We start from the raw sequence: 16506 nt of genomic DNA, 5'->3' as shown, positions 1-16506 counted from the left end.
CTTTGAATAGGACAATGAACTCGAACTTTGACTTTGACCCTGTGTGAAAAAAAGTTGTCCCTCAGGTCACTTTTAAACCTTTCACATACCTATACCCTCTGGTTTTGGACTCCCCTACCCTGGGGAAAAGACTGTGGCTATCCACCTTATCTATGCCCTGAAGGTCACTCCTCAGCCTCCTACAGAGCCCCAGCTTTCCAGCCTCTCCTTATAACTCAAGACATCCAGTCCCGGTAAGAGCCTTGAATCCATCACGCCAGAAGGGCTTGGACATTCGCAGCTTAAGGCAGGGCTCTAGGTTGATGAACAGAGACACTTAGTGGTCCAAATCCTTAGAGTCATAGAGCACTACAACACAGAAACAGGCCTTTCGCCCATCTAGTTCATGCCAGCCTGGTTTTCTGCCTAGTCCCATCTACCTACACCTGCCCATAGCCTCCATTCTCTCGTACCTCTCTCATTCATGTACCTATGCAAACTTATTTAAGAGAATTGAACCGATATCCACCAATTCCATTGGCAACTTGTTCCACACCCGCACCACCCTCTGAGTGAAGAAGTTCCCCCTCAGATTCCCCTTAAATATTTCACCTTTCACCCTAAACTTATGTCCTAGTTCTAGCCTCACCCAACCTGAGGGGAAAAAGCCTGCATCCATTCACAAGATCACAAGACAAGGGAGCAGAAGTAGGCCATTCGGCCCATCGAGTCTGCTCCAAGGAAAAGGGAAAAAAGAAAAAGAAATGAGAAATTGGGGGGGGGGGCAATTCCCGGCCTTATCCCCATATCCCTTGATACCCCGACTATTTATATATCTATCTATCTCTTCCTTAAATGCCTCCAATGATCTGGCCTCCACTGCTGTACCTGGCAAGGAATTCCACAAATTCACTACCCTCTGGCTAAAGAAATTTCTCCTCATCTCTGTTTTAAACCTGTACCCTCTAATTCTAAGATTGTGCCTTCTGGTCCTGGACTCACCCACCAAGGGAAACAGCTGAGCCACATCTACTCTGTCCAGTCCTTTCAAACATTTTAAATGTCTCTATGAGGTCCCCTCTCATTCTTCTGTACTCCAGTGAGTACAGTCCAAGAGCCAACAAACACTCATCATACGTAAGCCCTTTCATTCTGGGAATCATCCTCGTAAATCTCCTCTGAACCCTCTCCAACATCAGCACATCTTTCCTAAGATATGGGGCCCAAAACTGTGCACAGTATTCCAAATGAGGCCTCACTAGTGCCCCGTAGAGCCTCATCAATACTTCCTTACTTTTATACACAATACCTCTCAAAATGAATTCACCCTATCTATACCCCTCAAAATTTTGTATACCTTTATAAGATCGCCTTCATTCTCCTGCGCTCCAGGGAATAAAGCCCTAACCTATTCAACCTTTCCCTGTAACTCAGGTCCTCAAGTCCCGGCAATATGCGTGTAAATTTTCTCTGCAGTTTTTCAGGCTTATTGATATCTTTCCTGTAGGTAGGTGACCAGAACTGCACACAATACTCTAGTACCAGATCTGTACACAATACTTAGTTTTTGGAATGTGGTAACACAGATAATGGTAAATGGTTTATTATTGTCACATGCACCGAGATATAGTGAAAGGCGTTTGTTTTGTGTGCCATCCAGACAGATCATGCCATCCATAAGTACATCAAGGTAGTAAAAAGAAAAGAGAATGCAGAAATATAGTGTTGCAGTTACAGAGAAAGTGCCATGCAGGCAGAAAATAGGGTCCACACCGAGGTAATTGAGAGATCAAGAATTCATCTTAGTGTATGAAAGGTCCATTCAAGGGTCCGATAACAGCGGGATAGAAGCTGTCCCTGAGTCTGGTGGTTCATGCTCTCAAACTGTTTTATCTTCTGCCTGACAAGAGGGGAGAGAAGAGAGAATGACTGGAGTGGGAGGGATCCTTGATTATGTTGGCTGCAGCAGGAAATGTAGATGGAGTCCATGAAGGGGAGGCTGGTTTGATTGGTGCACTGGGCTGTGTCCACAACTCTTTTCAATTTCTTGTAGTCTTGGACAGAGCAGTTCCATGCCAAGCTGTGATGCATCCGGACAGAATGCTTTCAATGCTGCATCTGTAAAAATTGGTAAGAGTCTTCAGAGACATGCTGAATTTCCTTAGCCTTCTGGTGAGCTTTCTTGGCCGTAGCATCTATGTAGCTAGACCAGGACAAATTATTGGTGATATTAACATTTAAGAACTTGAAGTTATCAACCATCTCAACCTCAGCATCATTGATACAGAGAGGGATGTTTACTCCACCCTCCTTCCTGAAGTCAATGACTAGTTCCTTCATTTTGCCAACATTGAGAGGAAGGATGTTGTCTTGACACATGCCACTAGGCTCTCTATCTTCTTCCTGTACTCCACTTCGTTGTTTGAGATCCGGCCAATGATGTTGGGGTCATCTGCAAACTTGTAGATGGCGTTAGAGCAGAATCTGGCCACACAGTTGTGAGTGTACAAAGAGTAAAGTAGGGGGCTAAGGATGCAGCCTTGTGGGGCACCAGTGTTGAAGATAGTCGTGGTGGAGGTGTTGCTGCTGATCCTTACTGATTGCGATCTATTGGTCTAGAAGTCAGGGATCCAGTTGCATTGGGAGATGCAAAGTCCTAGGTTAGGAGTTTAGAGATCAGGTAGGTGGGAAGGGGGATGAGGTCCTGAAAAGGGAGTTTACAGAGCTAGGCAGAAGGCTGAAGAACAGAACTTCAAGGGTGGCAATCTCAGGATTGCTGCCAGTACCACGTGATAGTGAAAGTAAGAATAGGAGGAGATGGCAGTTGAATGTGAGGCTGAGGAATTGGTGCAGAGGGCAAAGATTTAGATTTTTGGATCATTGGGATCTCCTCTGGGGAAGGTGGGACCTGTACAGAGTGGATGGGTTACACCCGAACTCAAGGGGGACCAATATCCTTGCAGGCAGGTTTGTTACTGTGGTTCGGGAGGGTTTAAACTAGTTTGCGAGAGGGATGGGAACCGGAGGGATAGGTCAGTGGAAGAAGTGCATGGAGTAAAGTCAGATATAACATGTAGAGAGGCTTTGAGGAAGGAGAAACAGAGTACAGGGTATAAAAGTAGTAAGGTGGATGGGCTAAAGTGCATTTACTTAAGTAGCAAGAATAAGGGTGATGAATTAAGAGCCTGGATAAAAACGTGGAACTATGATATTGTGGCTCTTGCAGAGACTTGGCTGTCACCAGGGCAGGAATGAATACTGAATATTCCTGGATTTCAGTGTTTTAAAAAGGGATGGGGGGGGGGGAGATGAGGAGGAGGGGTGGTGTTACTGGTCAGGGATACTATTACAGCTGCAGAAAGCGTGGATAATGTAGAGGGATCCTCTCTAGAGTCAGTATGGGTGGAAGTTAGGAATAAGAAAGGAGCAGTTACTCTACTGGGAGTATTCTATAGGCCCCCAGGTAGCAGCAAAGATACTGAGGAGCAGATTGGGAGGCAGATTTTGGAAAGGTGCAAGAATAACAGGGTTGTTATCATGGGAGACTTCAACTTCCCAAGTATTGATTGGCATCTGCTTAGTACCAAAGGTTTAGATGGGGCAGAGTTTGTAAAGTGTGTATGGGACGGATTCCTGTCACAGTATGTTGACAGGCCAACTAGAGGGAATGCCATATTAGATCTAGTGTTAGGTAATGAACCAGGTCAGGTAACAAATCTCTCAGTGGGTGAGCATTTGGGGGACAGTGACCACCGCTCTCTAACTTTTAGCATTGTCATGGACAAGGATAGGAGCAAAGAGGACAGGAAGATATTTAATTGGGGAAGTGCAAATTATGAGGCTATAAGGCTAGAACTCGGGTATGTAAATTGGGATGACATTTTTGAAGGGAAGTGTACGGTGGAGATGTGGTCATTGTTCAGGGACCTCTTGCAGGAGGTTAGGGATAAATTTGTACCGGTGAGGCAGAGAAGGAATGGCAGGGTGAAGGAACCGTGGGTGACAAGAGAGGTGGAACAACTAGTTAGGAAGAATAAGGCAGCGTACATAAGGTTTAGGAAGCAAGGATCAGACAGGTCTCTTGAGGAAGGAACTTAAGAAAGGTCTGAGGAGAGCAAGAAGGGGGCATGAAAAGGCCTTGGTGAGTAGCGTTAAGGAAAATCCCAAGGCTTTTTTCACTTATGTGAAGAGCGTGATGACGAGAGTGAAGGTAGGACTGGATTAGAGACAAAGGTGGGAAGATGTGCCGGGAAGATGTGGAAGTGGGTGAGGTCCTCAAGGAATACTTCTCTTCAGTATTCACAGAGGAGAGGGGTCTTGATGACGCTCTGGACAGTGTTGGTAAGGTTAATGTTCTGGAGCATGTAGATATCAAAAGGGAGGAGGTGTTGGAGCTGTTAGAAAATGTTAGGACGGATAAGTCCCCGGGGCCTGATGGAATATTCCCCAGGCTGCTCCGCGAGGCAAGGGAGGAGATTGCTGAACGGTTGGCTAGGATCTTTGAGTCCTCGTTGTCCACGGGAATGGTACCGGAGGATTGGAGGATGGCAAATGTTGTCCCCTTATTCAAAAAAGGAAGTAGGGATAGTCCAGGGAATTATAGACCAGTGAGCCTTACATCTGTGGTTGGCGAGCTGTTAGAAAATATTCTTAGAGATAGGATCTATAGGCATTTAGAGAATCATGGTCTGATCAGGGATAGCCAGCATGGCTTTGTGAAGGGCAGATCATGTCTCACAAGCCTGATAGGGTCTTTGAGAAGCTGACCGTGAAGATTGATGAGGGTAGTGCAGTAGATGTGGTCTATGTGGATTTTAGTAAGGTGTTTGACAAGGTTCCACATGGTAGGCTTCTTCAGAAGGTCGGAGGGCATGGGATCTGGGGAAGCTTGGCCATGTGGATTCAGAATTGGCTTGCCTATAGAAGGCAGAGGGTTGTGGTGGAGGGAGGGCATTCATATTGGAGGGCTGTGACTAGCGGTGTCCCACAAGGATTGGTTCTGGGACCTCTACTTTTCGTGACTTTTATTAATGACCTGGATGAGGTGGTAGAAGGGTGGTTTGGCAAGTTTGCAGATGACACAAAGGTTGGTGGTGTTGTGGATAGTGTGGAGGGTTGTTGAAGATTGCAGAGGGACATTGATAGGATGCAGTGCTGGGCTGAGAAGTGGCAGATGGAGTTCAATCCAGAGAAGTGTGAGGTGGTACACTTTGGAAGGACAAACTCCAAGGCGGAGTACAAAGTTAATGGCAGGATTCTGAGCAGTGTGGAGGAGCAGAGGGATCTGGGGGTTCATATCCACAGATCACTGAAAGTTGCCTCACAGGTGGATAGGGTAGTTAAGAAAGCTCATGGAATGTCAGCTTTCATAAGTCATGGGATCGAGTTTAAGAGCCGCAAGGTAATGATGCAGCTCTACAAAACTCTGGTTAGACCACACTTAGAGTACTGTGTCCAGGTCTGGTCGCCTCGTTATAGGAAGAATGTGGAAGCGTTGGAAAGGGTTCAGAGGAGATTTACCAGGACGCTGCCTGGTTTAGAAAGTATGGATTGTGAGGAGAGACTAAGGGAGCTAGGGCTTTACTCTTTGTAGAGAAGGAGGATGAGAGGAGACATGATAGAGGCATACAAAATATTAAGAGGAATAGATAAGAGTAGACAGCCAGTGCCTCTTTTCCAGGGCACCAATGCTCAATACAAGAGGACATGGCTTTAAGGTAATGGGTGGGAAGTTCAAGGGAGATATCAGAGGGAGGTTTTTCACCCAGAGAGTGGTTGGGGCATGGAATGTGCTGCCTGGGGCGGTGGTGGAGGCAGGTACATTGGTCAAATTCAAGAGAGTGCTAGATAGGCATATGGTTGAATTTAAAATAGAGGGATACGTGGGGGGAAGGGGTTAGATAGTCTTAGGCAAGGTTTAAAGGTTAGCACAACCATGTGGGCCGAATGGCCTGTAATGTGCTGTATTTTCTATGATTCTATGACATCTTATCCTCTTCCAATATCTATCTAACTGTTCCCTCCTATTTCTCTATCAGTCATGTGGCTATCTAAGAGTCTCTTAAATGTCCCTAATGTATCTGCCCCCACAACCTCTGCCAGCAGTGCGTTCCACACACCCACCACTCACTATGTGAAAAACTTACCTCTGACATCCCCCTTATACCTTCCTCCAATCACGTTAAAATTTTGCCCCTTCATCTTAGCCATTTTCGCCCTGGGAAAAAGTCTCTGACTGTCCACTCGATCTATTAAATACAGGGACATATAAGAGACTCCTAGATAGGCACATGGATGTAAGAAAAATGGAGGGTTATCGGCTGTGCAGGAGGGAAGAGTTAGATTGATCATGGAGTAGGTTTATATAGGTTGGCACATCGTGGGCCGAAGGGCCTGTACTCTGCTATGTTCTATCCATGCATCTGTCCAGGTACTTTTTAGGGGGAATATGGGCCAAACACAGGCAAATGGGTCTTGCTTGGTTAGGCAACTTGGTCAACATGGACAAGTTGGGTGAAGGACCTGTTTCTTTATAACTCTATGACAAACCTAAACTGATAACATCTATACAGAACTGCATCTGGGAGCACCACCTGCTCACATTCTCGATATCGATTTTTTGATGGCGGTTTAGTAAGAGACAGGATGATGAATGAAGTTAGCTTTTGTGATTAGAAGCATGTAAACACAGGGACCTGAACTATTTGTTGTACGCTGGGACTGTTTTCCCGGGAGTGAAGGATGCTGAGGGGTGACCTTATGGAGGTTTATAAAATCATGAGGGGCACAAATAAAGTGAGTGGTCACAGTCTTTTCCCCAGGTCAGACAAGTTCAGAACTAGAGGGCACACATTTAAGGTGAGAAGCAAAGGATTTAAAAGAGACCTGAGGGGCAATGTTTTCACACAGAGGGTAGTGGGTAGATGGAATGAGCTGTCAGAGGAAATGGTAGAAGTGGGTACAATTGCAACATTTAGAAGACACTTGGACAGGTACATGGCTAGGAAAGGTTTAGAGGGATATGGGTCAAATGCAGGTAAATCGGACGAGGTCGGTTAGGCAATTTGGTCAGCATGGACGAGTTGGGCCGAATGAATGTTTCCATGCTCTATGACTCTCTATACATTAAAGACTTAGATGCTAATGTGGGAAGTCTAATTGAAGTGTGCTTCAAGCATGTGTCATACAAAAATAACCCCAATACCAACACGGGAGTATTGAGGATAGGATTCTTGGTGTACAGTCCAAAGGTCCCTGAAGGTGGCAGCACAGGGGCACAGCGAGGGTCAGCAGTCGGAAACCTTTCCACAGAGGTGTCTATAACCAGAGGATAAAGTGTAAGGCAGGATATAAGGAAGGTTTTGTCCCTGCAGACTGTGGGATCTGGAACTCACTGCCTGAGGGGATGGGGGCAAAGACTCTCTCAACATTTAAGAACAATCCAGGCGAGCGCAGTAAATGGCATGACATGCATAGAATAGATGGGCCGAAGGGGCTGGTGCTAGAGGTCTGCCGCACACCCACCGATCACCCTTTGGGAGGAAACACACCCGGTCACAGGGAGAACGTGCGGACTCCACACAGGCAGCGCCGGAGGTGGGGATCGAACCCGGGCTACGGTTCCTCCCGCGGGCACACCCGGTCACAGGGTGGGTCAGGGACAGGGCGAGGGTTCGTGCCGTGACGACAGCGCACAGCCTGGTTCGGGCTTCCCGGGAATAACCGCGCAGAGAGCCGCCATGCATTGGATGGGCCGAGCGGCGCCGCCTCCTGCTGACCCTCTTTCCGCGCCCACGGTCACCTCTCCGCTAAGAGCGGCCCCGAGTCCCTCCCCGGAGCGCGCTCTCGTCAGGACAGGAGGGTGCGCGCCTTCGAGTCTCGGGCGCGCTCTGGAGAGGCCAAAGTAGCGGACGGGAGGGGTTCCGACAGGGAAAAGAAACCGTCGGCTCGGCGGGGTTTGGAGGGATCGAGAGGGGGGAGAGAGAGAGGCGGGGGGGGGGGAGAGAGAGAGGCGGGGGGGGGAGAGCGAGAGAGGCGGGGGGAGAGCGAGAGAGGCGGGGGGAGAGCGAGAGAGGCGGGGGGAGAGCGAGAGAGGCGGGGGGAGAGAGAGAGAGGCGGGGGGAGAGCGAGAGAGAGGCGGGGGGGGGGGAGAGAGAGAGGCGGGGGGGGGGAGAGAGAGAGAGGCGGGGGGGGGAGAGAGAGAGGCGGGGGGGGGGAGAGAGAGAGGCGGGGGGGGGAGAGAGAGAGGCGGCGGGGGGGAGAGAGAGAGGCGGGGGGGGGGAGAGAGAGAGGCGGGGGGGGGAGAGAGAGAGGCGGGGGGGGGAGAGAGAGAGGCGGGGGGGGGGAGAGAGAGAGAGGCGGGGGGGGGGAGAGAGAGAGGCGGGGGGGGGAGAGAGAGAGGCGGGGGGGGGAGAGAGAGAGGCGGGGGGGGAGAGAGAGAGAGGCGGGGGGGGGAGAGAGAGAGGCGGGGGGGGGGAGAGAGAGAGGCGGGGGGGGGAGAGAGAGAGGCGGGGGGGGGGAGAGAGAGAGGCGGGGGGGGGAGAGAGAGAGGCGGGGGGGGGAGAGAGAGAGGCGGGGGGGGGAGAGAGAGAGGCGGGGGGGGGAGAGAGAGAGGCGGGGGGGGAGAGAGAGAGGCGGGGGGGGGAGAGAGAGAGGCGGGGGGGGGGAGAGAGAGAGGCGGGGGGGGAGAGAGAGAGAGGCGGGGGGGGGAGAGAGAGAGTCGGGGGGGGGAGAGAGAGAGTCGGGGGGGGGAGAGAGAGAGGGGGGGGGGAGAGAGAGGGGGGGGGAGAGAGAGAGGCGGGGGGGGAGAGAGAGAGGGGCGGGGGGGAGAGAGAGGCGGGGGGGAGAGGGGGAGGGAGACGGAGAGAGGGGGAGGCGGGGGAGAGAGAGAGGGAGCGGGGAGGGGAGGAGGGAGGGGAGGGGAGGAGGGAGGAGAGGGGAGGGGAGGAGGGAGGGGAGGGGAGGAGGGAGGAGAGGAGAGGGGAGGAGAGGGGAGGAGGGAGGGGAGGAGAGGAGGGAGGGGAGGGGAGGAGAGGAGGGAGGGGAGGGGAGGGGGCAGGGGGAGCGAGGGAGTGGCTCCGCGCGGAGGGAGGCAGCGATCGGAGGCACCCGGGCAGGAGAGCGGCGGATGGGGAGAGGGTGAGGGGCGAGCGCAGGACACGGCTGCGGGATGGAGCTCTGGCGCCAGTGCACGATCTGGCTGGCGGCTTGCGGGGTTTTGCCCCCCGGACACCGGCTGATCGGCCCCGAGGCGCGGCTGTTCGAGTTGGCGCAGGGCCTGCGGGACGGGGTGCTGCTGTGCCGGCTGCTCGGGACGCTGCGGCCCGGCTGCATCAGCAGCAAACACATCAGCCAGCGGCCGCACATGTCCCAGGTAAGGACCGCGGGGCGGAGAGACCCCCGACCCCTCCCAGTGACAGCGCTCCCTCCGGGTGGGTGGTCAGAGTCTGTCCCCGGGGTGGGGCGTCTGAAACTGAGGGCACAGGGATAAGCTGAGAGGGGACCTGAGGGGCAACCTCTTCAACACAGAGGGTGTTGGGTGTGGAATCAGCTGCCAGAGGAGGTGGTGGGGGCGGGAACAATTACTGTGTTCGGACAGGTACAGGGACTGGAAAGATTTGGAGGGATGTGGCAGAGAGTCACAGGTAGACAGGGTGGTGAAAAAGGCGTTTAGCCCCCAGACCTTCATCAGTCAGGGCACTGAGTACAGGAGCTGGGACATTATGTCGTTGGTGAGGCCGCACTTGGAGCACTGGGTACAGTTTGGTCGCCCTGTAACAGGAAAGACGCGGTTAAACTGGAAAGAGTGCAGAGATTTACGAGGATGTTGCCAGGACTCCAGGGCCTGAGTTACGGGGAGAAGTTGGGCAGGCGAGGTCTTTGTTCCGTAACATAGGAGAATGAGGGGCAACCTTATAGAAGTGTTTAAAATTATGAAAGGCTTCGATAAGGTGGATGATAATCTTTTCCCCAGGGTAGGGGAGTCCAAAACTAGGGGGCATGGGTTTAGGGTGAGAGGGGAAAGATTTAAAAGGGGCCTGTCAGTCAACTCTTTCACGCAGAGGGTGGTGAATATATGGAACGAGCTGCCAGAGGAAGTGGTTGAGGCAGGTACAACTGTGTCATTGAAGAAGCACGGAGGGGCGGGGCTTGGAGGGATATGGGCGAACACAGGAAATTGGGACTAGCTGGGTGGGCATCGTGGTCGGCAGGGACTGGTTGGGCTGAAGGGCCTGTATCCATGCTGTATTGCTCTGTGACTCTATGACAGCCCCTCCCACAGAGGCACTCCCTTAGCATGTTTTCTGGGCGGGTGGGGCACTCCATCAGCATGGTCTCTTGGACTGTGGGGCGCTCCCTCGAACTGTGGGGTGCTCGCTCAGCATGTTCCTGGGGAGGCTGGGGCACTCCCTCGCCTGTGGGGCGCTCCCTCAGCACGTTCTCTCAGACTATGGGGCGCTCCCTCGGACTGTGGGGTGCTCCCTCAGCATAAAATAGAAACATGGAAAACCTACAGCACAGTACAGGCCCTTTGGCCCACAAAGTTGTGCCGAACATGTCCCTACCTTAGAAATTACTAGGCTTCCCATAGCCCTCTATTTTTCTAAGCTCCGTGTATCTATCCAAAAGTCTGTTAAAAGACCCTATCGTATCCGCCTCCACCACCATTGCCGGCAGCCCATTCCATGCACTCACCACTCTCTGAGTAAAAAACTTACCCCTGACATCTCCTCTATACCTACTCCCCAGCACCTTAAACCTGTGTCCTCTTGTGGCAACCATTTCAGCCCTCAACCACTCCCTCAGCACATTCTCTTGGACTGTGGGATGCTCCCTCAGTACATTCTCTCAGGCTGTGGGGCACTCCCTCAGCACGTTCTCTCAGACTGTGGGACGCTCCCTCGGAAGTGGGGCGTTCCCTTAGCTCGGCCTGTCTCAGTCCTTGTTTGATCCATTTTCTGAATGGCAACATGAACCAGTGACTGTGGTCTAGAGTGAGGTTCCCCCTGAGGGATGGGGTCTCTCCTGAGGGGCTGGTCCGATCTGCCTTTCGCTTAAATTTGAAGATATTTGGAGTCCATTTATTCTATATTTTCACATGATGTAGATCCCCTTTCAATAGCTTTCCAATTTAGAGGAACGGAGTTGATGACATAATATTGCTCTGTTTCTACTGAGAAATTTCAGTCCAGTCTTTTTTTTATTTTGTTTTTTTGAAATTTTTCTGTTTAGTTTGGTTTGATATATTGTTTATGATTTTTCTTATTGATTTGGGGATTTTTTTTCTTTCTTTTACATATATATATAATAAATCTTTTTCTTTCTTTTATATTATATTCATTTACTAAGAGATCATGAGATCTAAAGATTTTTAAAAATATTTTATTGTTCTTTATGATTATCTGTGCCATGATTGTTCTCCTGATCTCTTTGTATTACATGTACAAACATTGATGTTATATATTAATCTATATTAATTTGAAAACTAATAAAAAGATTGAAAAAGAAAGAAAGATCTGCCTTACTCCGGTGCCCTGTGCTCTCCTGAGCTGTGTGATCAGTCTGGAGCTGGGATGGAGAATTCCACGGATTTTGCTCTCATATCCTGGATCCCAAAGTTAAAGCTGAGGGATTGTTGCAGCAGACTTCCCTGCCCTACCCGCACTGCCACACACTCATCAGACCTCAGGATTGTCCTCAGTGTGTTGGCTGCAGGATCAACTGTGGAAGTTCTGCAACACAGAAAGGGACCATTCCCCCATCATAACTGTTCTGTCCCAGCCCAATCGCACCCACCCAGGACTGGGTCCATATCCCAAGGATCACAGCTCTTGATCCACAACAGGTCTCTCCCATCCTCTGGGCGAAGCACAATTTCCCTGTCTCCCCTCTAATCCCTCTCCCAATTACTTTAACCCTCACTTTGAGGTATTGACCCCTCTGCTGAGGGAAACAAGATTTTTCTTATTTACTCTCTCTGGGCCCCTCAAATTCAGCCTCCCTCAGCCTCCTATTATAAAGTAAACAGCCCCAACCCATGCAATTGATTCTTCTGAAGATGTGCTGGTTTGTAGGTTAATTGGCTGCTGTAAATTACCCCCTGTGCGTGGATGAGGGGTAGGATCTGGGGGGTGTTGATGGGAATGTGGGGAGAATAAAATGGGATTGGTGTAAATGGGTGGTTGATGGTCGACATGGCAGGTGCCTGTTTACATGTTGTATGACTCTGAAGCTCTGTCTGAGTTTATTTCTATGGAGGGAAATGAACAGTCTCCATCCATAGTTTCCCTCTATAGATGCTGCTTGACCTGCTGAGTTCCTCCAGCATTTTTTTGTGCGTTGCTCCAGATTTCCAGCATATGCAGTCTGTCTTGTGTTTCAGTTTATTTCTGATTGTTTTATTTTGGGGCGAGGACACTGCAGATGTATGTTATGGGGTCTGGAATTTCCTGCACTGTTACAATTAATCTGTTCACATGAAGTTTCCTTTCCCCTTCAGTTCCTGTGTCTGAAGAACATTCGGACCTTCCTTTCTACCTGTTGTGACACATTTGGCATGCGGAGGAGCGACCTGTTCGATGCTTTTGATCTTTTTGATGTCCGTGACTTTGCAAAGGTAGGGAGGTGACTTTAATCCAGTCGGCAATCCTGATCTCATTGTTGGATAATGGGGGAGTTTGCATGGTACCAAACTGTGTGAGGAACTTAAGATCGGACTACAAGAGCTTTCACAGGTAGGATGAAAGGAAAAGACGTGAGGTTAAGTGTGGGCACCTTATTGACAGAGAGAGAACTTATAATGGGGAATAGGAAAATGGCAGAGGAATTAAGGAATTACTCAAGAACACAGTACACAAGGAAACAGGAGTAGGCCACTCGGCCCATCAAATCTGCACCACTATTCGACATGATCGTGGCTGATCTGCCCAGAACTCATTTCCTCTTCCCAGCCAGACTCTCCAGTCCATCCACAGAACTAAAGTGTCTCATCTGAGAACCATTTCACTAAATCCCTTCTGCACTCTCTCCAAGGCCTTCACATCTACACTAAAGTGTTGTGTCCAGGACTAGACACAATCCTCCAGAAGTGGCTGAACCAGTTTCCATCATGAGTTCCTTGATCTGGTACTCATGGAGTCATGGACTCATGCAGCATGGAAACAGGCCCTTTGGCCCAACTGGTAGACTTGACTTGATAGAGATGTACAAGATGATAAGAGGCATAGATCAAGTGGACATTCAGAGACTTTTTCCCAGGTCAACAATGGCTAACATGAGGGGACATATTTTAAAGTGATTGGAGGAAGATATAAGGGGGATGTCGGGGTAGGTTTTTTTACACAGAGGGTGGTGCGTGCGTGGAATGCACTGCTGGCAGAGGTGATGGGGGCAGATACATTAGACACATATAAGAGACTCTTCGATAGACAGATGAGTGATAAAGAAATGGAGGGTTATGGGAGAGGGAAGGGTTAGCTAGATCTTAGAGCAGGATAAAATGTCAGCACAACATTGTGGGCCAAAGGGCCTGTACTGTGCTGTAATGTTCTATGGTCCATGCTGACCAACGTGCCCCATCCAATCTGGTCCCATTTACCACCTACTCCCCGCCTCTACTTATAATGCCCAGGATCTCAATGTTTTTTTTTAATCACTTTCTCAACCAGATAGAGCAATACAGCACAGAAAGGTGCCGGAGGGCCCACTGAGTCCATGCTGACGACAAAGCACCTATTTTTACACTAATTCTACCCTACATTTCCTACATTCCTAGATTCTATCCCTCATCTACACTGGGGGCAATTTACAACAATTAATTTACCAATCCACATCCTTCAGGAATGTGGGAGGAAACCGGAGCACCTGCAGGGAAACCCAAATGATCACAGGGAGAACGTGCAAAGTTCACACAGACAGCGCCGGAGGTCAGGATCGAAACTGGGTCTCTGGAGCCATGAAGTGGTGGCTCTATCTGCTACACTAATGTGCCACCAGTGATCTCTTTCCTTTTTTAGAATTGCACCCTCTGGTTCATTTTGCCTCTCCTCATTCTTCCAACCAAAATACAATGCTTCATATTTCTCAGCGTTAAACTTCATCTGCCACTTCTCTGCCTATGCACTATCCTATCTATATCTCCTTGAAGTCCATTACTATTTTTGTCACCGTTCATGAGGACTTCAAGGGTTGCATCATCTGCAAATTTGAAAATTGAGGCCAGTTTACCCAGGTCCACGTCATCGGCAAAGCCCAAAAAACACCTCCTGGGGAACCCCACCGTACATTTCCCTCCATCCTGAGAAACAACCCTCACAACTACTCTGTTCCTCTTTCTTCGCCAGTTGTCATTGCTTGCTGCTACAGACCCTGTCGTTCTAAATGAAACAAAAGATACGGGAAACACTCAGCAGGTCAGGTCATATCGGTGGAGAGAGAAATAGGGTTAATGTTCCAGATCTGAGACCCTTTGTCAAAGCTCAGAAAGAGACACATTATTTTTCAGTAGTAGAGAAGGTGGAGAAGGAATAGGTAGAGCAAAGGGAAGATCTGCGATGGGATGAGACCAGAGGAGTTAATGTGACAATTGGAGGCAGATTGTGCTTTCTTTATGCTATCCAAGACGTCAGCTGTCCATTTCACTCCACAGACGCTGCCTGATCTGCTGGGTTCCTCCAGCTTTTTGTGTGTTGTTCCAGATTCCAGCATCTGCAATTCCCTGATTATGCTTCCTTGTCTGCTTTTATTCCAAGGCATTTTACCTTGATAACAGACTACAATATGGCACCCTTTATACTGCATCCACTATGTTTTTCCTCTTAAACCTCTGTTAATTTAACTATCCAGACAGATTTTATTATAGACGTGATTTGCCTTTTAACTAAATCATGTTCATTTGGCCTCATCAGTCCACTCTTGCCTAATTCTGTTCCTGATTGTTTCCCCACCACTGAGGTTAAACTGCAGACTGTAGCTGTTCAGCACCATGTTTGCACAGGGGTGTAACATATGCAGATTTTCAGTCCTTGCGCACCACCCCTATATAGAGACATAGTTATACAGCATGGAAAGAGGCCTTTCGGCCCAACTTGTCCATGCTGACCAAGTTGTAGTCCTACTTGACTACATTTGGCCCAAATCCCTCTAAACCTTTCCTATCTATGAACCTTTTAGATGCCCAGAGATCCCTCAAAGTTGCCGCACAAGTTAATAGGGTGGTGAAGAAGGCATGTGGTGTTCTGACCTTCATTAGTCAGGGGATTGAATTCAAGAGCCGCGAGGTAATGTTTCAGCTCTATAAAACCCTGATTAGACCCCGCTTAAGAGTATTCTGTTCAGTTCTGGTCGCCTCATTATAGGAAGGATGTGGAAACTTTAGAGAGGGTGCAGAGGAGATTTACCAGGATGCTGCCTGGATTAGAGAACATGTCCAATGAGGAAAGGTTGAGTGAGCTAGGGCTTTTCTCTTTAGAGTGACACAGGATGAGATATATAAGATAGAGATGTATAAGATTATGAGGGGCATAGATCGAGTGGACAGCCAATACCTTTTTCCCAGGGTGGCAATGGCCAATACCAGAGGACATCTGTTTAAGGTGATTGGAGGAAAGATTAGAGGACTTGTCAGAGGCAGGTATTTTACACAGAGAGTGGTGGGTGCCTGGAACGCATTGCGGGGTTGGTGGTAGAAACTGATACAATAGGGACATTTAAAAGACTCTTAGATAGGCACATGGATGTAAGAAAAATGGAAGGTTATGGGCTGTGTAGGAGGGAAGGGTTAGATTGATCGTGGGGTAGGTTTATATAGGTTGGCACAACATGGTGGGCCGAAGGGCCCGTACTGTGCTGTACTGTTCTATGTCCTATGTTCTATGTTGTACTTGTACCCGCCTCTACATCTTCTGCCAGCTCATTTAACATACCCACCACTCTCTGTGTGAAAATCTCCCCCTCAGATCCCTTTTAAATCTTTCTCCACTCACCCGAAACCTAAGCCCTCTAGTTTTAAACTCCCCTATCCTGGGAAAAAGGCTGTGACCATTCACCTTATCTATTCCCCTCATGATTTTATAAACTTCTATAACTTCAGCCCTCAGCCTTCTAAGGTTCAGGGAAAACAGTCCCAGCCTATCCAATCTCTCCTTATAACTTAAGCCCTCCATGCCCGATACCATCCTCAGGAATCTTTTCTGCGCCTTCTCCAGTTTATACCCAGGAGACCAGAACTGCACTCAATACTCCCAAGTGCCGTCTCACCAATGTCTTGTACAGCTGTAACGTGACGTCCCAACTCTTGTACTCAGTGTTCTGAACAATAAAACAAAGTGTCCCAAACACCTTCTTCACCAGTCTTTCTACCTGTGTCTCCACTTTCAGGGAACTATGTCCCTCTATTCTACAACACTTTCCAGGGTCCTACCACTTCTGTGTAAGTCCTGTCCTGATTTAACTTACTAAGTGAAACACCTCACACTTGTCCGAGTTTAATTCCATTTGCCATTCTTTGGCCCACATCCCCAGTTAGCC

The 16506-nt window shown here is 49.3% G+C and overlaps 1 protein-coding gene across 1 annotated transcript in view; it reads left to right on the top strand.

Annotated features, from left to right (window-relative positions):
* Nucleotides 1-9014: 9014 nt before the first annotated feature.
* Nucleotides 9015-16506, top strand: part of LOC127568331 (guanine nucleotide exchange factor VAV3) — a 165278-nt gene continuing 157786 nt past the window's right edge. Inside the window, exons 1-2 of the mRNA XM_052011949.1 lie at nt 9015-9352; nt 12479-12595. Of these exons, the coding sequence (XP_051867909.1) occupies nt 9149-9352; nt 12479-12595 (321 nt within the window). The 5' untranslated portion in view covers nt 9015-9148. The remainder of the gene's footprint in view (nt 9353-12478; nt 12596-16506) is intronic.

Source organism: Pristis pectinata, chromosome 3, assembly GCF_009764475.1.
Source record: "Pristis pectinata isolate sPriPec2 chromosome 3, sPriPec2.1.pri, whole genome shotgun sequence".
Classification (NCBI taxonomy): domain Eukaryota; kingdom Metazoa; phylum Chordata; class Chondrichthyes; order Rhinopristiformes; family Pristidae; genus Pristis; species Pristis pectinata.
The sequence above is the reverse complement of the archived record's forward strand: the minus strand, read 5'-3'. Positions and strand labels throughout refer to the sequence as shown.